This window comes from Corythoichthys intestinalis, chromosome 9 (assembly GCF_030265065.1).
Source record: "Corythoichthys intestinalis isolate RoL2023-P3 chromosome 9, ASM3026506v1, whole genome shotgun sequence".
Classification (NCBI taxonomy): Eukaryota; Metazoa; Chordata; class Actinopteri; order Syngnathiformes; family Syngnathidae; genus Corythoichthys; species Corythoichthys intestinalis.
The window spans coordinates 26622265-26645765 of NC_080403.1; the positions used below are offsets into that span (position 1 = coordinate 26622265).

At 39.4% G+C, this 23501-nt stretch overlaps 1 protein-coding gene across 17 annotated transcripts in view; it reads left to right on the top strand.

Annotated features, from left to right (window-relative positions):
• Positions 1-23501, top strand: part of rap1gapb (RAP1 GTPase activating protein b) — a 208969-nt gene that overhangs the window by 151122 nt on the left and 34346 nt on the right. For 11 of the 17 annotated variants that reach the window (XM_057846171.1, XM_057846172.1, XM_057846157.1 and 8 more), the window contains 9 exons: positions 4729-4776; positions 8585-8623; positions 8754-8939; positions 9138-9241; positions 14118-14196; positions 14275-14328; positions 14880-14963; positions 15045-15145; positions 21688-21817. In XM_057846171.1, coding sequence (XP_057702154.1) covers positions 4738-4776; positions 8585-8623; positions 8754-8939; positions 9138-9241; positions 14118-14196; positions 14275-14328; positions 14880-14963; positions 15045-15145; positions 21688-21817 — 816 coding nt within the window. In that variant the 5' untranslated portion in view covers positions 4729-4737. Of the gene's footprint in view, positions 1-1293; positions 1335-4728; positions 4777-8584; positions 8624-8753; positions 8940-9137; positions 9242-14117; positions 14197-14274; positions 14329-14879; positions 14964-15044; positions 15146-21687; positions 21818-23501 lie in introns of those variants that run through there. The other 6 variants (XM_057846159.1, XM_057846165.1, XM_057846158.1 and 3 more) reach the window with 3 other exon arrangements.

Consider the following 23501-nt stretch of genomic DNA (forward strand, 5'->3'; position numbering starts at 1 on the left):
AGAACATTCTGACTCATTTTTAAAGACCAACACCAAATCTAACCGATCAACGAATAGTCTTTTGTCACCATGAAAACAAAGTCTGATCTGAACTTTTTTGTTCTCTTTTTTGTTATCAGCAGTACAACTTTTGTAGGTTTTACAAAATGCAACCTTTTTCCAAGAAACTTTTTAAGGTAAACTCACAAATTGGGCGGATCTCAAATTTAACATGCTAGTTGACATCTACAGGTGGTTCTCTCATTTCGAAGCTTGAATATTACAGCAGAGTAGCATTTGTCTTTGGTGTCACTGTCTCTGTTGTGAAGCACTGCACTACTAAAATGTATCATTGATACTGACGCCATTTGCTTTTACGGGCATGTACCCATGAGAGAGTCTTAAAACACCAGTGGTGCATGCGTAGCTATGTGTGTGCATGTGTCTGACAAGCCCCCGCAATGGCCCTTAGTAAATTTAAGATGTCATGTGGAAACATCAGTCTGGCATTTCAGTCCGCTTGTGTTACATGGTGAACAAATCGGCTTGAGTACGCAACAAGCGTCGGGCCAGATGTGCTCGGCTTCTCATGTCGGTGCTTCTTTAACATGCTTAAACTGCATGCACGCATTCGTATTCATATAATTAAGGTATGTGACCATGTTTTGTCAAATTAACTTGATTATGAAGAAAGGTTGCACGCTCATGTTTAGACAAAATAATTTCACGACAGTGACAAATCACATATATTATGTATATGTTTTGTCGATGCGTTTGTTAGCAAGCAGCTTACGTCTTGGTTCAGGGTTGACGACATTAGGAATAGATGCTCTAGGCTCTACTGCGCATTCTGGATCAGGGGGAAACTTGTCAGACAACCCTTTAGGAAGGCTATTGGTAATGGGCCAAAAAGGCTAGAGACAAAACATCTGATCACTTGCAGCTGTTTGTTCAAAATTTCCACAACATAAATTCCTCACTTGTGAAAGTTAAACTGGCTTGTTTAGTGCAGTATTGTGACTTCAAACTACAATGTATCCTCTGTCTAATTAGGATGAAGTCAGGGTAGCTTTGTCAAGCTTTTGAGAATGTTTTAATTCCCAGAAGAGCTACTTGTTTACACAAATTGTCTTTAAGAGCACAGAGACCATCTAGGCATGCTTTGGAAAAATTACATTTTGAAGCGTGGAGGACATTTCCAAAAATTTGGTGGTGTCCCAAGACCACAATAAACCTTGATTGAACAGCGTTGGGGAATAATATCAAAACAAGTCTAAAACTGTTTTGTGTCAACTTTCTCCCTCCCCAATTCAGACCTCGGACCTGTTTGCCATGATCGAGAGGATGCAGGTACTGTAAGTGGCCATTCGCCGGCTGAACCGCGACGCTTCCTCTAGCAATAATCAAACGCCTTTCTCTGAATTTCACACCTGAAATGCAATTTATTCCTCCCTTGATGCACCAGCCTACCTTTTCTTCTCTTTTAGTATTCCAAACAACCTGCAGCTACAACATGTACGCATCACTGTACCTCACAGTTTGCCTTTCATGTGCATTGCCAGCACATTATTTTTGCATGTAGAAATCATGTATAGAATGCAGTTAAGTGTGAGACTCTTGAGTTGTTGAAATGTATATGGGTATCGAACCATGGTGTATTATTGCTGTATTATGCCAGTGAGGCAAGAAAGGACAATATTACATTAATGACATACAAATATCAGTATGCAGTATGTCTCTTCACCCTCCTCTATAGGGGAGAGTCATGGACCCCATACCGACAGCACATTACTAATCTAGATGCCTTCCACATCCGCTTCCATCAGAAGATCGTTGGCCTGTCCTGGGAAGACCAAATCACCTATATAGACATCGTTAAAAACACCATCTTGATCTGTATGGAAGCATCTATGGCTAAGAAACATCTTCAATGGATTGGACACAACATTAGGATGTCTGACCGCCGTCTGCCCCGACAAGTCCTCTGCGGCCAACTAAGAGGTGGAAAGCGCTCTGCTGGGGTGCAAAAACGGCACTTTAAGGACTGCATCAGGGACCTCCTAAAGAGAGCCAATATCAACACCACGGAACTTCAAACTGTGGAACTCAACCGATCAGCCTGGCAGACCACTTGTGCTTCCGCAGTTTCACACATACACCGAACAAACCAAGATCAACGATCCTAAAGGTGCATTCAACAACACCAGCGGGCGGCTGGTACCCCAACCTAGCGTCCAGTTTCCCTTGCTCCCCCCTGTGAGTGGGTATGCAGCTATCTGCGCTCGTGAGTAGTGGCATTAGGGACAGTCTAGCCGACCTCTGCCGCCCCCACCCCATTGGAGCAAGCATCATCATCGAACACGATGGACAGCTAACAAGCCAGCCAAGCATGAAAGGACAAGATTAGATGAATGACAAAACGTGGGGCAAATAAGTATTTAGTCAACCACCAATTGTGCAAGTTCTCCTACTTGAAAAGATTAGAGAGGCCTGTAATTGTCAACATGGGTAAACCTCAACCATGAGAGACAGGAGGTTGAAAGAAAAAAAACAGAAAATCACATTTTTTGATTTTTAATTAATTAATTTCCAAATTAGAGTGGAAAATAAGTATTTGGTCACCTACAAACAAGCAATATTTCTGGCTGTCAAAGAGGTCTAACTTCTTCTAATGAGGTCTAACGAGGCTCCACTCGTTACCTGTATTAATGGAACCTGTTTTAACTCATTATGGGTATAAAAGACACCTGTCCACAATCTCAGTCAGTCACACTCCAACTCCACTATGGCCAAGACTAAAGAATTTTCGAAGGACACCAGAGACAAAATTGTAGACTTGCACCAGGCTGGGAAGACTGAATCTGCAATATGTAAAACACTTGGTGTAAAGAAATCAACTGTATTAGCAATTATTAGAAAATTGAAAACATACAAGACCACTGATAATCTCCCTCGATCTGGGGCTCCATGCAAGATCTCACCCCGTGGCGTCAAAATGATAACAAGAACGGTGAGCAAAAATCCCAGAACCACACGGGGGGACCTAGTGAATGACCTACAGAGAGCTGGGACCACAGTAACAAAGGCTACTATCAGTAACACAATGCACCGCCAGGTACTCAAATCCTGCACTGCCAGACGTGTCCCCATGCTGAAGCCAGTACACATCCAGGCCCGTCTGCGGTTCGCTAGAGAGCATTTGGATGATCCAGAAGAGGACTGGGAGAATGTGTTATGGTCAGATGAAACCAAAATAGAACTTTTTGGTAGAAATACAGGTTCTCGTGTTTGGAGGAGATAGAATATTGAACTGCATCCGAAGAACACCATACCCACTGTGAAGCATGGAGATGGAAACATCATGCTTTGGGGCTGTTTTTCTGCAAAGGGACCAGAACGACTGATCTGTGTAAAGGAAAGAATGAATGGGGCGATGTATCGAGAGATTTTGAGTGAAAATCTCCTTACATCAGTAAGGGCATTGAAGATGAGATGTGGCTGGGTCTTTCAGCATGACAGTGTTTCCAAACACACAGCCAGGGCAACAAAGGAGTGGCTTCGTAAGAAGCATTTCAAGGTCCTGGAGTGGCCTAGCCAGTCTCCAGGTCTCAACCCTATAGAAAATCTGTGGAGGGACTTGAAAGTCCGTGTTGCCCAACGACAGCCCCAAAACATCACTGCTCTAGAGGCGATCTGCATGGAGGAATGGGCCAAAATACCAGCAACAGTGTGTGAAAAGCTTGTGAAGAGTTACAGAAAAACGTTTGGCCTCCGTTATTGCCAACAAAGGGTACTTTGTTTGGCCTCCGTTATTGCCAACAAAGGGTACATAAAAAAGTATTGAGATGAACTTTTGGTATTGACCAAATACTTATTTTCCACCATGATTTGCAAATAAATTCTTTAAAAATCAAACAATGTGATTGTCTGGGTTTTTTTTTTCCCACAGTCTGTCTCTAATGGTTGAGGTTTACCCATGTTGACAAATACAGGCCTGTCTAATATTTTCAAGTGGGAGAACTTGCACAATTAGTGGTTGACTAAATACTTATTTGCCCCAGTGTACAAATATCAATAGCCAGTGTGTATTTTGTTACATCCTGTCTGTCTCCAAGTTCAAACATGACCCATTGAGAAATGTGAGTGATTTAAGCGATGAATAGAAACCTCCCTCGGAGAACTTGTGCGTTTCATATTGTGGTTCCATGTTTTATTGTTCCTCTCTTTAAAGCATCCCCCATTCCTTTTTTCCCATCTTTCCCATTGTCCAAAAAGATCAGCATCAAAATTTGATGCATCTCAAGTCTCGCTGTGGGGTTTTACACACAAACAGTTTACTGATCAGCAGTGTGTTTTTTTCTCCCTCTTACTCACAAGACATACTCTGGGCTTTGGGAACTGTCAGCAGAATAAGAATAGATACAATAGGGAGAAATCCCTTCCTGGCACTCTTCAGTCCACAGCAGCAGTTCTACTTAATGACTTCTGGAGTTTGGCATTTTTCCAGTGTTTATCTTTTCTTGGAGCATCTTTTACCTCATCCCTCGGCATTAGAATGACTTTACGTAACGTGATCGTGAGTCACAGGCAACAAAGATTAATCTGACAACTCCCTGCTGTGTTGGGAATGAATTTGACGCTTCTAAAAAAAAATACTTCTGTTGAGCTTGTGCCTTTGAAAGCTGCTTCCGTGCTTTTTTTTTCACCTGTTCTCTTCGCATTCTTTGATACCCTTCTTCCTGTCTGCAGGGTTGCAGGATGGACGAGCAGAGATGCCCCCTCCCTCCACCCCTGAAAGTGAGTCACAAATCCTCCTATCACCTCACTGAGCACAATACGGAAACACATCCATGATGAATGTTATGCGAACCTTTTTCCTTATCAGCTGTCAGATGGGCTTTTTAAGCGTGCTCACTGACTGTGACCAGGCAAAATCCCTGCCTTAGCTAGGTAGGGTTTATGCATTTAGAATTCAACATGGGTACTGTATTGATTCCGCACGGGCATATTTTGTCAGTGCCAGAAAGCTGAACAATAGATGGTAACTGTCAGAAACCTCACAGGGAACAAATGAAACAAGACAAGTGAATACTGGGTGGGATATATTCTTGTTATGGGGGGACTCCGGCGCACTTCATTCTGGCTTTTGGGGGCCTCAGATGTTTTGACTTTTTGACATTTGACAACAAAAGGCAGAAATTTCAAATTAAATTTCAAATGCACATGTGACTAATGGAGTAAAGCCAGAAAAGAAGTTCTGTGTTCCCTCCTTTCTTTTCCAGTTAATCTCAATCTGAAATGTAGTGGCACTAAATCCAGACAGAAGAGCAGCAACCCTAAAATTGAATGCTGTGGAACTCCATGTGACAGTGGAGCCAAACAGGACTCAACTACAAAGTGTTAAACATTCTGTCTGCTAAATAAGATCTGAATCAATCCAGAGTGCAATCTAATGCTCCAATGGTTTTGGAACGAAGCCTTTAATAAACTCTGCAATCAGGTTTCACAGGTCTAGGCACACATAGCTCTTAAAGTCGTTTGCCATAAAACATGTCTTCAAACACTTCTAGTAAAGCTGCTGAGGAAGGTCCTTAAGAAGTACAGGGAGTCCCCAGGTTATGACGGACTCAACTTAGGCGATTTTGACTTTACGACGCCAGAGTCTCGTCCGCCAATTTTCTCCAGTCTTTTTTTTTAAGGACGCGTAAACAGTAACTTATTGTACTACACAGTATCTTATCTTTAACTTTTTTAAGTTAACATGTACTGTCCTCACTAAAGTGAAGTTGTTCGGCTTGACAGACAGAAAACAAGGCAATTGTCTTTTTTGAAGCCTTTTCCTTCTTTGACTTTTGACAATTTGTAAAGCTGTAGTAAAAATATGTACACTTATGCTTAGACTTCATAATTATATTGACGAGACACAGGGCGCGGGGCCGATTAATAGGGGGCAAATCTTCGTCAAAGCTGACCGAGTGGAAACACACACAAAGAGCTTTTTACGTTGAAAATTTTTGTGAATAAATGTGTAAATCTCTCAATTCTTTATAGATATGGACATAAAAATGGCTCCTTTTAAAAGAGCAAAGAACCAGGCTGTTAGCATTTCTTTTACGTAAATATGTCAAATGTGCTGCTCGTCTTTAAGCCACTATAGCGCAGCCTTATCATCACAAAGAGCTTTTTCCACTGAAATTTCTTTTGAATAAATGCTTAAATCCCTGAATTCTTTATAACTATGGGTGTAAAACAGTCTCAAATCTTTGTTAAAAGGGCAAAGAACCGGGCTGTTAGCATTTATTTTACGTAAATATGTCGAATGTGCTGCTAGTCTTTTAGCCTCTGTAGCGCCGCCTTATCTCACAAAGAACTTTTTCCGTTGAAAATTCTTGTGAATAAATGCTTAAATCCCTGAATTCTTAATAGATATGGATGTAAAACAGTCTTGATTCTTGGTTAAAAGCAAAAAAACGTGCAGTTCATTATGCGTCCCTTAATTAACATTAGTTGATGCATTTTTAGACAGTAACTAATGTTTAAGTAACATTACAATAATTAGAATAATTGCTTATCTAACATTTATTAATATAATAATATTAATAAATTAATATATTAATTAACACGAGTTAATGCATTAGCTAATGCATTAGTTAATGCATAACCAGACAGTAACTAATGGTTTGGTAAAATAAAAAAAAATATAGGCCTATATAGGGTTAGGGTTTTGGGTTAGGGTTTGTTAACGTAGCAGTTTCTTAGTTAAGGGACACATGTGCTACACTTTACAATAAGGGTCCAAAAAGCATTCAGTAATGGTTAATAAAGGTTAAGGGGGGGAACTTAAGCATGTATAATTTCTTAGTTAAGGGAAACATGTGCTACACTTTACAATAAGGGTCCAAAAAACATTCAGTAATGGTTAATTAAGGTTAAGTCATACTTATAAAGTACGTTCACGTGAAATAATACCTTAAGGTTAGGTTAGCAGCACCCAATGACTCACGGAGCAATGTTTCTCATTTTAAAATAACATAATCACTTACTAGTACCAGTATACATTAATAACTATTTATTAATGAACTTAACTTATATGTTAATCAATGTTAAATAATGTATTATATATATTATATATTATATCCTAACCTTAAGTATGGTATTATGTCACGTGAACGTACCTCATAAGTATCACTTAACCTTAATTAACTTATTACTGAATGATTTTTGGACCCTTATTGTGAAGTGTAGCACACGTATCCCTTAACTAAGAAATTATAAATGCTTAAGTTCCCCCCTTAACCTTTAGTAACCATTACTGAATGCTTTTTGGACCCTTATTGTAAAGTGTAGCACATGTGTCCTTTAACTAAGAAATTATACCAAACTATTAGTTACTGTCTGGTTATGCATTAACTAATGCATTAACTCATGTTAATTAATATATTAATAAATGTTAGATAACCAATTATATTAATTATTGTAATGTTACTTAAACAGTAGTTATTGTCTTAAAGTGCATGAACTAATGCATTAACGCATGTTAATTAATATATTAGCAAATGTTAGATAAGGGATTAAATGAATTATTGTCATGTTACTTAAACATGAGTTATTGTCTAAAAATGCATTAACTAATGTTAATTAAGGGACCCTTATTGTAAAGCATTACCGAAATGCTTTTGGACTTTTTGGATAGCTATTTTATCAAAGTGTTAATTTCGACTCACACGGAAATTCGGGTTACGTCGCCAGCGTAGGAATGGGGCTCATTCGTAATCCAGGGACTACCTGTAGTTTCCTCATGTTAGTTTATTTTAATCAGGATTCAATAAAAATTGAATGAATGTTGAATAATTACTTAATACTGAATTAACAGTCTGCTGATGTCTACTTTTCACTGTGTTTTGTTTCCTAATGGCAATGTAGAATCTTTTGCTCTATCTTCAACCATTGAAAGATTATGATAGATTATCATCTTTTGTTGTTGTCATGGTTAAAAACTACCTTCATCTTTACTGGAATTTAGAATTGTGGCTCCTAGATCACTAATCGGAAAACTTTATTACAGATTCTGGGAATTGGGCTCTTACCTAAACATTGTAGGCTCTGTCTTCCGGTTTGACTTTGATTCTTGCAATTTTGTCGAGAGATGGAACATGGGTCACAGAATGCCAATTTTAGCGTCTGCAATGATATTTTTCTTCAGTTCCTACTTGAATTACAAAACTGAGGCACAGGCATGAGTTATGACTTGCGCAAGAATCAAAGGGCAAAATTCAAGATGAAACTTCACGAGTGGTGAAATGAAGGTTCAGTCATGTGTGTTCAAACATGGACAGCCTTAACAAGTAGCTCACTGATCAAACAATTTTCCTCATAACACCATTTGATTCAAATGAGAGACTACATGCTTATTAAGGATGTGTTTGGACTCGAATGGCAAATCTTGCTTTTTGTGATCTCCGTCGTGTTTGCAGAGTGCGACAAGTGACCCTGAAAAACGTCGAGCCGCATGATTGTCTAGTGTTAGTGCAATGGCGCTCTGTTCAACTTTTGACCAGAAGCATCTTTTTGATGATTTGACTCATATTTGTTTCCGTCCCTGCAGACAGAAGAGGACTACATCCCCTATCCCAGCGTTCATGAGGTATGAACCATAAAACTCACATATTTTGTGTGTTCTGTTACCCGGAAAATTCAAATTTTCAAAATAATAACATTTTAACCATAAAGTCAACTGATATTTTCTTCGCTTCCACCTTTACTGTCATTGACAGGTTCTTGGTCGCAGTAGCCCATTCCCACTTATCCTACTGCCCCAGTTTGGAGGCTACTGGATTGAGGGGACCAATCATGAGCCTCGAGAGACTCCGGAGACAGAGCAACCTATATGCCCCAACTCTTATGTCAAGCTAGAGACCAATAGCACCGCCAAGATCTACAGGAAGCAGTTCATGGGCAAAGTGAGCTAAGTTTATCTATTTTTATACAAACAAAAAAATATCTCAAAACGTACAAAACACATTAAACGATGATTACTTCCTCGACTTGAAATATGATTACTCTGGAGAGCCCTTCTCTATTAGTGATCCTAGACTCATTGAAGTATCCCTTTTCAGATCACGCATGCATAAAATGTTCTTCTGCCTATCTTCTCCCAGGAGCACTTTAATTACTACACCATAGACACCGCCCTGGGCCACTTGGTCTTCTCATTAAAGTACGATGTCATCGGGGATCAGGAGCATCTGTGCTTGATGCTGCGGTACGGCGACTTATTATTGTACTTTTTAATAACTACTATTCTGGGCCCATTGTCAGTTTATCATTGCCTTTGCCGACTCATTTTCATTTTTAAAACTAGAACATAAAGTAATATCCCCCATCCCCGTCCAAGAAAAAAAAGAGTGGTCAGATGACTCGTTTGAAAATGTATCCCCCCATGACCAACTATGGGTCAAGGGGCATCGATAATGACGCAGAGGAAGAGCAGCGGTCCTGTTGTCCAACAGGCAATTCATTTAAAAAACGCATTCCCGGCTATAATTGCTCATAAAGGGTATTGCTGCGGGGAGAATGGCCCCCGGGTTGGTCTGACCAACCACAAGCTGTTAGCTGACTGTCCACATTAATTCGCCCTTCAATTAGATGAGATTTCCGGCTGCTTTTGTTGCAGGACCTTCAACTTTTATGAACACCATTAGGGAACTTTAATAGTGTGAGGGACACTCTTCTGAGATATCATTAGCAACAGAATTGTCTAGTGTCTATCTTGCTAAGGTGTGGGTAGATCGCAGCATCAAAAAAAAAAGATTGTTGGGGGCAAAAATGTACATAGTTAATTATTTTCTGTGTGTAACATACAGTAGGGCAAATAAGTATTTAGTCAACCACCAATTGTGCAAGTTCTCCTACTTGAAAAGATAAGAGAGGCCTGTAATTGTCAACATGGGTAAACCTCAACCACGAGAGACAGACTGTGAAAAACAAACAGAAAATCACATTGTTTGATTTTTAAAAAATTGAAAAAAATTTAAAAATTAGAGTGGAAAATAAGTATTTGGTCACCTACAAACAAGCAAGATTTCTGGCTGTCAAAGAGGTCTAACTTCTTCTAACGAGGTCTAACGAGGCTCCACTTGTTACCTGTATTAATGGCACCTGTTTTAACTCATCAGTATAAAAGACACCTGTCCACAATCTCAGTCAGTCACACTCCAAACTCCACTATGGCCAAGACCAAAGAGCTGTCGAAAGACACCAGAGACAAAATTGTAGACCTGCACTAGGTTCGGAAGACTGAATCTGCAGTAGGTAAAACACTTGGTGTAAAGAAATGGGAGTAATTATTAGAAAATGGAAGACATACAAGACCACTGATAATCTCCCTCGATCTGGGGCTCCATGCAAGATCTCACCCCGTGGCGTCAAAATGACAACAAGAACGGTAAGCAAAAATCCCAGAACCACAGGCCACCGCCAGGGACTCAAATCTTGCACTGCCAGACGTGTTCCCCTGCTGAAGCCAGTACACGTCCAGGCCCGTCTGCGGTTCGCTAGAGAGCATTTGGATGATCCAGAAGAGGACTGGGAGAATGTGTTATGGTCAGATGAAACCAAAATAGAACCTTTTGGTTGAAACACAGGTTCTCGTGTTTGGAGGAGAAAGAATACTGAATTGCATCCGAAGAACACCATACCCACTGTGAAGCATGGGGGTGGAAACGTCATGCTCTGGGGCTGTTTTTCTGCAAAGGGACCAGGACGATTGATCTGTGTAAAGGAAAGAATGAATGGGGTCATGTATCGAGAGATTTTGTGTGAAAATCTCCTTCCATCAGCAAGGGCATTGAAGATGAGATGTGGCTGGGTCTTTCAGCATGACAATGTTTCCAAACACACAGCCAGGGCAACAAAGGAGTGGCTTCCTAAGAAGCATTTCAAGGTCCTGGAGTCAATGTTCCCTCTAAGCTGCACGCGTGCGCAATCGCGCACTGCTGGCACCTACTCTGCGCACAAGAAATTCTATGCTGCGCACAAAAAAAACGTATTAATTGCGTTGTAACTCGGTGAGTGACAGGTGTCCAGCAAATGAGACGATAAGGTTCACTTCCGCTACGCAGCCAATCATAGCATTGACATTGCTTGTGTATTGTCCAGCCTACTCGCGCAGTGTAGGTTAGCAAGCTATCAACAGTGCGTGAGTGCAGCGGAGTTGAGAGACGCAAATGCCAACCCCTTATCATGGCGAAACGAACGGGCAGCGACACATCCACTCACCAAGCCAAAGTAAAAAAGAAATGCGGTTCATATAAGATGGAGTGGCTGTCGGAGCATGTGCAAATAGACGAACAAGCGGTGAAACTGTGTGACATTTGCCATGAAGCCAAAGTACCAAGTGAGTTTTCAGAGGGAAAAATGCGGACTGAATGGAAGTTGGACTACCTCAAGTGTCATATTGAGCAGAAAAGTCATATGAAAGCTGTTGAAAATAACGAAGACTCAAGATGGGACAGGCGATTGGTACATTATTGCGGGAGAATGCAAAAAGACCGACAGAAGAGAAACGAGCTGTCCCACAAAACAAAATCTTACCCAGAGGAAGTTGAAGTTCTTATTGACGATATTTTACTTGTCATTGAAATGAATGCGCCAATGGTGTCAGTTCAACAAATCCGCAATCACGTGGCAAAGTATATAAGTATACCAGAAAGCTGGCGAAGTAAAAACTATGCCTTTGAATTTGTTAACTCAATAAATGAGATAGTGGAGAACGAGATAATGTGCAGTGTTAAAAATGCACCCTGGCATACACCGATAGTAGATAAGAGCACTGACATATCAGGACACCAAATGCTAGCCCTTTATATTAAGATGTGAAAAAATAAGGTACAATTTAAGTCAGATTGGTGTGTATTCTAGTGACATTTATAAAGATATTTTAATTATGGATATTAATCATTAAATGCTCTTAATACTAGATAATTTATGGGCAGTAGAAATGCTAGGCGTGAAAAGGCGTGATACTGGTGTGTGGCCGCCATGTACTATATTTTACAGACTATAAATCACAGGTTTTTTCATTGTTTGGCAGAGGGTGCGTCTTATACTCTGAAGCGACTTATACTGTATGTGAACTTATTCACACATTATTATATCATTGTTGCTAGTTAGCATGTTCTTTATGCTATAGTTATCTGAATAACTCTAAATAGCTATGTTACATTAACATACCAGGCATGTTCTCAGTTCGTTGTTTATGAGTCATGTAATGTTAGCATACCGTACACTTATTCAGACTGTTGTTCTCTATTGTATTTTTATTCTAAATTGCCTTTCAAAATGAAATGTCTGTTCTTAGTGGTGGATTCTACCAAATGAATTTCCCCCAAAAATGCGACTTATACGCCGGTGCGACATATACAGTATGTTTTTACCTTTTAATTGTGCACGCCGGTGCGACATATATGTTTTTACCTTTTAATTGCGCATTTTTTTGCTGGTGCGACTTATATTCCAAAAAATACGGTACACATCTGATGTTGCTCACCGTGGGCCGCAGTGTGCTCAGGGAGCAGGTGTGTTTGCTCAGACACATAAAAAATTAGAGGGAACATTGCCTGGAGTTGCCTAGCCAGTCTCCAGGTCTCAACCCTATAGAAAACCTGTGGAGGGACTTGAAAGTCTGTGTTGCCCAACGACAGCCCCAAAACATCACTGCTCTAGAGGAGATCTGCATGGAGGAATGGGCCAAAATACCAGCAACAGTGTGTGAAAAGCAGAAAACGTTTGGCCTCCGTTATTGCCAACAAAGGGTACATAACAAAGTATTGAGATGAACTTTTGGTATTGACCAAATACTTATTTTCCACCATGATTTGCAAATAAATTCTTTAAAAATCAAACAATGAGATATTCTGTTTTTTTTCCCACATTCTGTCTCTCACAGTTGAGGTTTACCCATGTTGACAATTACAGGTCTCTCTAATATTTTCAAGTGGGAGAACTTGCACAATTAATTGTTGACTAAATACTTATTTGCCCCAATGTATATAGCCAATCAAACCTTTGATAATGTATAACCTACAGTATACCAGAAAAATGAAGGGTTATTTTTCAAGAATTTCTAAGCGAAAATGTCGTTCCAGTTCTGAAATGGCCCATTTAGTTACAGCCTGTCCAAGATAAACAAGAATGAAAGTGACACATACAGGTAAAAAGAGAGTTGAGTGGAAAAGGGAAAGCAAGAATGTATATAAAGGAAAAATCAAACTGCCCCTCTATGCTATTGGGGGACATCCAACCTAAGCAGCAGCAGATAAATGCTCTTATATAGAAAGCGCTTGAGAGGTCCGGTGATGTATTTAATTGGCAGTCTTAGAGCCTGTGATTTGACTGACTGATCTCGCCGAAGAAAATGGGTCACATTGAGCCACGTTCCCCACATGACAGCCTCACTCAGACACTCTCCACATCCTGCCCTTGAATGAGAAAGGTAAACAGATTAATTTTTTTGTGAACCAAACAGGAGGCACTCAGCGTGCTTTGTTGACTTTTAATGTGACTCTCAACTGGCGCATTGCGCGAGAATAATGATCGTCCGTTTGCGTACCAGCGCCCCCGCGACTCGCTTAACTGAGGAATTCATTTGAGTTTCCACTTCACATTCGAAAAGACACGTTGCCTTTGTTTTAATGGGCTTGAAAAGTGGATGATGCAAGCTTACAGTCACTCGGCCTACATCATTATTCTGTTCTCTCATTTTCACTGGGGGAGGAGATAGATTTATAGTCACAGTTTTAAATCCCACTGCATGAAAATTCTTGTGCTGAAGAAAACTTTGTAGCCTTTATAACTTTACACTCAACTCTATAAAAGCTCAGCCAATCACATGGCAGGTTCAGACAAGAAAATGCTACTTGCTCAGTTGCTTTAACATCCTGAAAAAAGGACGGCACTTAAATTCAACACAAATATAATCCAGTCTCTAATACAGTCTGTATTACACATTTTATTGTAAACTATAGTGCTAACTCTCTTCTGAATTTCAAACATTTCAACTATTTTCCTTATTTATGCAATTTTTGACCAGACGGAAGATGAATTCACTCTTAATAATTTAATAAGTCTTTGACTTTCAGCTCCAGGCTAAGAACCTACCATGATGTCATTCCCATTTCCTGCCTCACAGAGTTCCCAAATGTTGTACAGATGGCTAAGGTAGGAAACATTATTCAAGGAGACTGACCAATATTTTTTATATTTCTTACTCCAAATATTTTTTTTTCGGGGGGACAGCTTGTGTGTGAAGAAGTAAACGTGGATCGCTTTTATCCAGTTCTCTACCCAAAGGTAAGTATTTTAAACTGATTCACTACCAGATGATTTATGAGGTTCAATTACTCATAACTAAAGAACGAAAAAGAGAACAATTCTTTTTTTTATGATGCTAGATGGGAATTTAATCTTTTTGCAAGCTCATAGTCCATGTAGCCATAGAACACAATATTCTGTGGTGCTTCAAAAAAGGGGATGTCTTGTAATGTGATGTTTGGTTTTGAATGCGTTAAAATCTCTTTCAGCACCAGCCATTTTCCAAAAAGACAACTCTTAGCGTGCCAATCGATTTTGGACATTTTAACTGACCTTTCAAGGTCCACAGAATATTGTGCTTATATCTCCATAAATACAGATTGAAAGATTAGAGAAGAGAAAAACTGAAGATTAGACTCCCTTCTTTCATCAGGAAAAACTCAGCTTTAGAGCTCCACAATGGTTTAATTCCCCAGTTGGTACTCCCAATTTTGATTCAAATTCATGGATTTGACATCACTGCGCTGGTATAGTTAACCTTTGATCGTCAGAAATGTCTTTAGTGTGACGGACTCCCATCTGCTCCCTAGGCTTCACGCCTCATTGTTACGTTTGACGAGCACGTGATAAACAACAATTTCAAGTTCGGGGTTATTTATCAAAAGTTTGGTCAGGCAAGTGATATTCCCATTTTTTTTTCTCAAAGGCGCCTTGCTGCTCCTGACTCATGTTCTCATCTTGTGTTGTTTTTTCAGACCACAGAGGAAGAAGTCTTCGGGAATATGGAGGAAAGTCCGGCTTTCGTAGAGTTCTTGGAGTTTCTAGGCCAGAAGATTGAACTGCATGATTTTAAAGGGCAAGTTTGCACTTTGGAAACATGAGGTCATCGAGCTTTTCCTTGCTTTTGAAGCAAAAAGGGGCTAGTTGTGTCAAACTCATTTGTAGTTAGCACTAACCCTGGGCAATAAAACAATAATTATCGTCATATAATCTTTGGCAACATAAATAATTTTTTAAAAATCGATGAAAGTCGATAGATTTAAACTGTAATTACACCACCCAAAGACCAGGAAAAGAGGGAGCTGATGCGACGTGAACGCTAGCTCTGAGAAGGTATTCAGTACAGGAGGGAACATCATGACCTGTCACAGATGAGCATTAAAGCCTGATACTGTGGGTCACTTTTCTGGCCTGTAACCTATAAAGCAATGGCTGTCTTTTTTGTTTATTTGTAACATTTTTTAAACTGAACATTTTTTTATTTTATTTTTTTAATATATTATATTCCCGTAATTTTTTGTCTCTTTTTTTGACATTGTCAGACGCCTTGTAGAAGCACTTGTAGTTCTTAAAAGATTAACGTTATTATGAGTTAAAATAACTTGATTTTGATTCTTGATGTTTTTGTTTTTATACAATTTGTAAAATTAGTTTAACCAGTAGGTCGCCATTTTTGTTTACGTCGCAGGGCGATGATGTCACATGGTTATGCTGCCGGGCTTCCAGAGTATGACTCTAGCGACATAAACATGTCATCTGTTCAACCCTTTCAATTTGAACCCGAGAGGAACATTCATGAGCACGACAGCACTGTCGATATTTCACAAAACGAGCAGCAAAAGCAAAATGAAGAGGAAAGACTGGATGAGACGACAGTAGGACAAAACCGGTGTTCTGCCAAAATGTACTACACCGTCGAAACGTGCTACAAGAGGCGAATTTGACACCTAAAGTACTACAACGCCCTTTCATTTTATTTTGTTTAGATGCAAACAGACAGAACATACTAAAGATGCTCTAAGAAAATACTTAAACGTGGTAATATCAAATAAGGGTGGTTTAAATATGCTTAGTGACTAATGTGATCAACAGATCAAAATTCTACTTTAATGCTATCACAAGAAAACAGTGCTTAAATGTATGAGAAGGAAACTCATGCAAAAAGTATTTTAAGGCAATGAAAAGGTAATAAAAGACTCAATAAAAACAAATAATAAGTACTCGCTGCTTTTAGCCGATGTGCGTATGTGTTGGACGTCTTGCCGCGTAGGACGAATTGCAGTAACTTGGTAGTGTTAGTCTGGTAACAGTGAAAAACTACGTTAACACCCCGAGCGTCCATTGTGCGCATAAAACATGGCGCCCGTCGTAGGTCAAAACATGTTCTAAATATTATAGATTTTTAAATCAATGGTAATATTTTATGTGTTTCTAATAACATATTTTAGTAAAAGAGAACAATTATGGCTTATTAGAGCCTACAAATCTTTAAGTCCGAGGTTCCCTTTAATACTTCATGCACAAAAGGCTTCAATATGTTGCTGACTGTAAATTAAAATTAGCTTGTCTATTTATGGTTATTTAATTTTTTTGAGATTGCATGTCTATCTCACTTTTTGATTACCTCATGCCATGTGCAATGTTCTGCGTTTTGTTAAGCTTTAGTTTTGTGAAATGTTCCTCATATTTAACAAATACTGTGTAGTAGTTTGTCACAATGCATCTTTCTTCTGACATTAAAGATTGGTTAAAGCAGCACCTGGCGTCAAATTTCACTCAGAGGCTAAAATCAGACTTGAAATTTGAAAGAAAAAAAAATTTGATTATACTATCCATAACAAAAGGCCCTTCAATCTGACGCTATCCTCTTCGTCTCCCTCCTCACCGCGAGACAGAAGAAACACTTTCACGTTGCTCCTTACATTAGTTCTTTAATCCAACAAAAATCAATTCACGGCTTGACATCACATACAAACAAAAGAGCTACTGAGAGATCGATAGCAAAAGAGGTAGAAATGAAGAATGTAGGTGGAAAAATTATCTGAGCTCTATCCTTAATAATTCCTGCTGTCACGCCTTAAGCCTGAGTTAGGCTCCTGCGTTGCGGTGACAGCGAAGTGACTACGGCATCAATGAGCATTCGATAGTTCTGCGGTGAGGGAACACGTTGCTCTGTAATTATCCACCAAACCACTAGAGGGTCGTGGCGTTATGCTTGTACGTTTTTGGGGCATGCTTGTTGACTTCCTCTAGTGTAGTTTAACGGAGAAAAAAATAAATAAACAATGCAAGATGGAACGCTTGAATGTGGCTCTTCAGCTCATCAACATTGAATAAATGTTGATCATACAAATGTTGAGGCGCAGGCGACGCAGAAGACATTTTCGAGGCGGTCTGTCCGACTTTTGCTGCCGCAAGGAGACTTCTAGCCTCGGGTGGAAGCCAAAAAAGCTGGGGCAGCTAGCTTTGAACTGGCGTCGAGCACTGCGTCCAGCATTTTGTCCAAGGTCTGCAAAGCCCTCCGGCCCGATTTGTTTGCCGTGTCTTACAACCAGTCAGTGGGAAGCCATAGCAGATTTCTGGCGGTCTTCAGAACTTCCCAAACTGCGTTGGAAGCCTTGATGTTAACGTTATCATAAAAGCACCGAGGCACTCTCAATCAGTGATGATGTATCGAGTGTAAACTCTCTGTTGTTGAACATTATACATCAAAACAAGTCTTTTGACACCAAACCTGTGCTTTATTCTTCATATACTTGAAATGTGACACGTAAATAAGTCACAGACTCACAGCAAACATATGTGCTCAATAAATGATGAAGTGCACATACCAGAAATACGACATAAAATGATAAAAGCTGGCAGTTTTTGGCCGACTGGGTCACCGCTTCGTGTGGCCATTCGATTCCGAACACACACATACTGGTCTCGATGGTTCTTCCATTTTTTTATCCAATCGCTGGCTGACCTCCAGCCCTGTATTTTCAGCAATCTCCTCCCACAAATTGATTGCCATTTGGCAATCTTCATAATGTCTTGACGAGACATTGTAGAAGTTGTCGTACTTGCTCTTTGATGATACTCTCGTCGGCTTGGTCCATTTTTGCGTGTTGCAAAATCTTGTTTTACAACGGTGGTGATTTCGCGCTGAACTGGAAACAAGAGTCTGAACGGACCAATCACAGTCCATTTCTGCCACGTCATATGCGTTGACGTAACGCTAGGTTAGAACATTCAATAGGAGCACGTCAGGCTACGGCACAGGGTCGTGAATCGGGGCTTCCTTGACGGCGCAGGTCTGACGCAGAAGCATAGCTCGGCCTTTACTCCTTAAAAAACAACCCCCGCTGTCCACTTATATCGTATGACACAAGCCCGTCCCACTAAACCCGAATAAATAAATAACAAGCCTGTCTTATTTAACCAAATAACAATTAACAACTTGTTTTATAGAAACAAATAAAATTATTTACAATTAACATAAATAATTATCCAAATGTTATTTAAGCACTTACAGTGATAATTATCATGATCATTAGCGATATCGTCTGATAAGGTTTTTTTTTTAATCGTCATAACAAGTTTTTGTCATATCACCCAGGCCTAGTTACCACCATTGTGAGATCGCTGCCAAAAGTTTTTATACAGTTATTCATTTTAAAGAACTAAATAATCAAATGATATTTACAAGCCCAGAGGATGAAAGTCAATAAAGTTTACCACCATTCAATAATACCTCTGACCCACACTAGTTATTGATCGCTTAGCTTTGACTGCTAATGTTTATGACTCCATTAACTAAATGCTAAGATATTTAACCTAATGCTCCTTTCAAGACTGCTAGACAGTAAATTATTGAGTGCTGCAGGCCAAGTTGAACAGTAACTAGCATAAAGGCCAAATTATACCGGATGCGTGTGCGGATCTGCCAAGATAGAGCGGCGGAGCCAATCCGTTTACATTTGATCAATTTGTTCAAATTATACTGGCTGCATATGCCCTACGGATTGACTGCAGACCATTTCCGACGTGCCGGAGATCGCCGGATGGTTTGGGCTATTTTGTATTTTTGCCGGAGACGCATCTGTCAAAATGGGCGGAGCCAGACCCTACAGGCCAGTTGCCTATTCACGGTTTAAACACCAGCGAACATGGACTATGAAGGATACATTATGGAGGTGGAAAGTCACAAAATGATTGACGACACAGCAGATCCTTTTTGATAAGGAATCTGCATGGAACGCCATAGCAGAAGCTATGAGGATGGACGGTGAGTTATGCGATTTATGTAATTTAAAACAGTAATTAAATAGTAGAGAACGGGTTGTTGATGTGGTTGGAGTGCCACAAACCCATGGTAAAATTAAATCAAGTCCACCGCTTCTCTGTTGAGTACAGACTGTGTGTTTGTTGTTGTTTTTAATGCCACATAATCACGCGCGATCACACGAGAGCTCACGACAAAATATGTTTTGTCCTATTTTTGACATACTGCGGAGCATGCAGTCAACACAGAGCTTTGCTGATCCGGACTGCACACATATCCGGTATAATTTGGCCTGAACTGTTTTAGTTTGTTTTCTTCACACACATATCATGAGATTACAGTCTAATCTGCAAAATAGGACACAGTTATCACGTTGATCTGCAATTACAACCTAATAATAGGAAGTCTTTTTATCGTTATTTTCAGCTTATTTAACACGCTTCAGCACATGTCCAGCCATTCTTTACTTCACTATTGATTATGCATCACCTATAAATAAACCCCTAATCAAATGTAATTGGGGGCAATTTGTCACCTGGTGCGCATGGGGATTGCACAGGGATAAGAAGCCGTAGACTTACTAAATAGATAATTTTAGGCCGTTTCAAATTACCGGTATTTGCCATTTGCTTCAAATCACCACAACACAGTATGTTGTGGCTGAATAAGAATTTAAAAATTGACTAATGACTTGCTCAGCAACCCAAGCAATGACTTGACTTAATTTTATTGCTGCAACGAATAATTGGTTAACTTGAGTAATTCGATTAGAAAAAAGCTTCGAATTAAATTTTGCTGCTCCGAGGATTTGTTTAATTAGCGTGACGTTGTAATGGTTTGTTTTGAAAGTGTTCCATTTAGTTTTATTAATTTGGGTGGATAAACTGCCCTCTAGTGGCAACAGTGAATATGCCATATCTCGTCTAACATGGCTGAATCCAGCTGCTCCCTGTTAAGACCAACATAAGGTATGGTTTTGTTTGAGCTAATATGTTTGTGTATGGAATTGTTATTTAGTTTTGAAGTATATTTAGCAGGTTTTTGTGGGAATATGTGTTTGAACGATTTGTTAAGTGCTTTGTAAAAAGAAAAAAAATGTTAGCATTTGATAGCATTTAAGCTAGTGGACTTGTTTTGTACAATGTTGTACTTAGAACCTCATTTATCAGTTTTTGGTAAACCTTACTTTTAGTGATCTTTAACTGTCGACCAATCACATTCGATCCATGCATGTGGTCAGTCGACAGTTAGAGAACACTAAAAGAAAGCTTTTAATATTTTTTTTAAGAGCTGTCAAAATTATCGCATTAACGGGCGTTAATTAATTTTTTAAATTAATCACGTTAAAATATTAGACGCAATGAACGCACATGCCCCGCTCAAACCGATTAAAATGACAGCAGTGTAATGTCCGCTTGTTACTTGTCTTTTGGTGTTTGGTGCCCCCTGCTGGCGCTTGGGTCCAAATGATTTTATGAGTTTAAGCACAATGAGTGAGCATGGTGTAATTATTGACATCATCAATGGCGAGCTACTAGCTTATTTTATGATTGAAAATTTTACAAATTTTAATTAAAACGAAAACATTAAGAGGGGTTTTAATATAAAGTTTCTATAACTTGTACTAACATTTATCTTTTAAGAACTACAAGTCTTTCTATCCATGGATCGCTTTAAGAGAATGTTAATAATGTTAATGCCATCTTGTTGATTTATTGTTATATTAAACAAATACAGTACTTATGTACCATATGTTGAATGTATATATCCGTCTTGTGTCTTATCTTTCCATTCCAACAATAATTTGCAGAAAAATATGGCATATTTTATAGATGGTTTGAATTGCGATTAATTACGATTAATTAATTTTTAAGCTGTAATTAACTCGATTAAAAATTTTAATCGTCTGACAGCTCTAATTTTTTTATATCGTTTGAGGCTTACCTCAGGGTTTTTAACTTAGTTTTAAATACATTTATTGCTCTTGTGAAATGAAAGGGCAATTTTGCAGTTGGAAGAAACACTCAGGAATTTCATTTTGTATTCGCATTTAATGCTTTTTTGAAAGGGCAGTCTTAGCAAGCCAAAATAAATGTTATTGCAGGCATAAACACGTCTTTCATTGTTTTAAAATTTATTCTGCAAGGCATAAAATGTTCAAAATCAGATTACTCGAACTAATGGATTGATTAATTACCTACCTAATTACCTAACTAATCAATAGCTGCAGCCCTACTTAATTTACTTGATTTGTACTGCAGAAACACTTTTACCCTTTACGAATTACCCTGTAAAAGATTCTTGTGTAATCCTCTCATCTATACTTTACTCGTGCTGTTATGACTTCCCAGATTTCGAGGAGGCCTCGACGTCACCCACGGCCAAACAGGGACGGAATCAGTTTACACCAACTTTCATGGCAAGGAGATCATGTTCCACGTCTCCACTAAGCTGCCTTACACTGAGGGTGACTCACAGCAGGTACTGCCGCATTTCGGTGAGCTAATTAGTAAATGACTCATATAGTGACCCGTGTTGGCTGGGTTGAGAATTGTAATGGAGGGTCTGCTCTGTACCAGTACTAGTGTTCTCCATATAAGATATGTTAGAGCCCTTGACGCTTTGGTGTGCTTTAGACGTTTGTTGCTATGGTAACACTCCACTCTATTATCAAATGGGAGGACATCTAACATGGATTGAATCTTGATTTGAAAAAAAAAAAAAAAAAAGAAAGAAAGAAATGCTCCTATTGCTTTGCCCTAAGATGCTTCTTGTATTTTAGAGCAGTGATTCGCAGAAGGCTCCCTCCAGTGTTTCACGATAGATTGACTGAATTAAATGTTGAAACTCCATTTTTAATCAACTATTGTTGTATTCAACCTAGACCTAGAAACACATTTAATGTTTAAGAACACTTTTGTTCTGTTTTTTTTTTCTTCCAAATATTTAGGAACAACCTCAGGGGGTATTACAATTGAACTCAATCCTTAAAGTGCGTACAACAGGATAAAGAAAGTCTTAATTAGCATTATTATGTGAATTAGAATCATATTTTGAGACGATTCGACTTTATACAACAATTTGGCAAAGCGCAGATGACGAGAAATTAGTCTTTTAATCTGCCGGTAAGCCACGCCTACCATTATAGGGCTCTAGCGTCCCCAACAGGTGGATGATGTCAGCAGGAGAATGGTTTCATTTGTTTTACTATTCAGCCTATTGAGGCGGAATTATTCAGAACGAAGAAAAATGTGACGAAGAAAGCCGCAAAATTTCATTGTTTAAGTCTCTGTACTCCAATATTTTTACAGGATATTCTTTTTATCTAAGTATTTTTCCCCAATAGCTAAATAAATGGTATGTTCTTGACAAATAACAGTCTTGTGCTAAATGGAATATGAAATAATAAAAATGCATTTACTCAGTACGACATGGCAAAATGACTCCATAATGGTCAAAACTGTCGACTTCACCTTTACTGTTGCACCTCCCGAATGACATTTTACGCCACCGTAGTTAGTCGGGCTTTTGTCATTTCCCTGCCGGCTTCGGAGAATGTAAACAAACTAAGAGGCATGACAGCTAGCTGACATGCTAACCCGATCCAAGTGATGTTTCAAAGTCTTCGAAGTGGAAAATCAGGACGGGGTTGTCGATTGTCTTCGCCGATCAGCAACCCGCCCGGGGGCGAGCAAGTTAGAGCTCGAGGGCAGAGGGCTCGTTTGCGGGGAAGCAGCTGGACAATGACCGCCGGACAAAACGGCCGACGTCGGAGGAGAGCGTGGCTTTACTACACGGTGAAGACGTAAAAAGCGAGAGTCATGGGAGAGCGGCTGCAGTTGTTGAGCAGTTAAAGAGTATGTAGCGGCATCAATAGAACCGTTATGTGCCAAGATAACAAATATTGATAAAGTTAACAAAAAAATCATCACATTAATGAGCAATTATCGAAAATCGATCGAAAATGACGAACATTTCCGAAAGTGTTCCGGAAACAGCCGAATGGGGCGGAGACGTCACGACAAGTGATTGACAGTCGAGGCAGAGCCAGGTGCCATTGTTTTTTAACGACGAGAGAGTAGCATTGGGGTTTGTTTGACCAAAACATCACAAAAATGGTTCAGAACTGCTGTGCTATGTGGTGTACAAATAGTTATTTATCGGA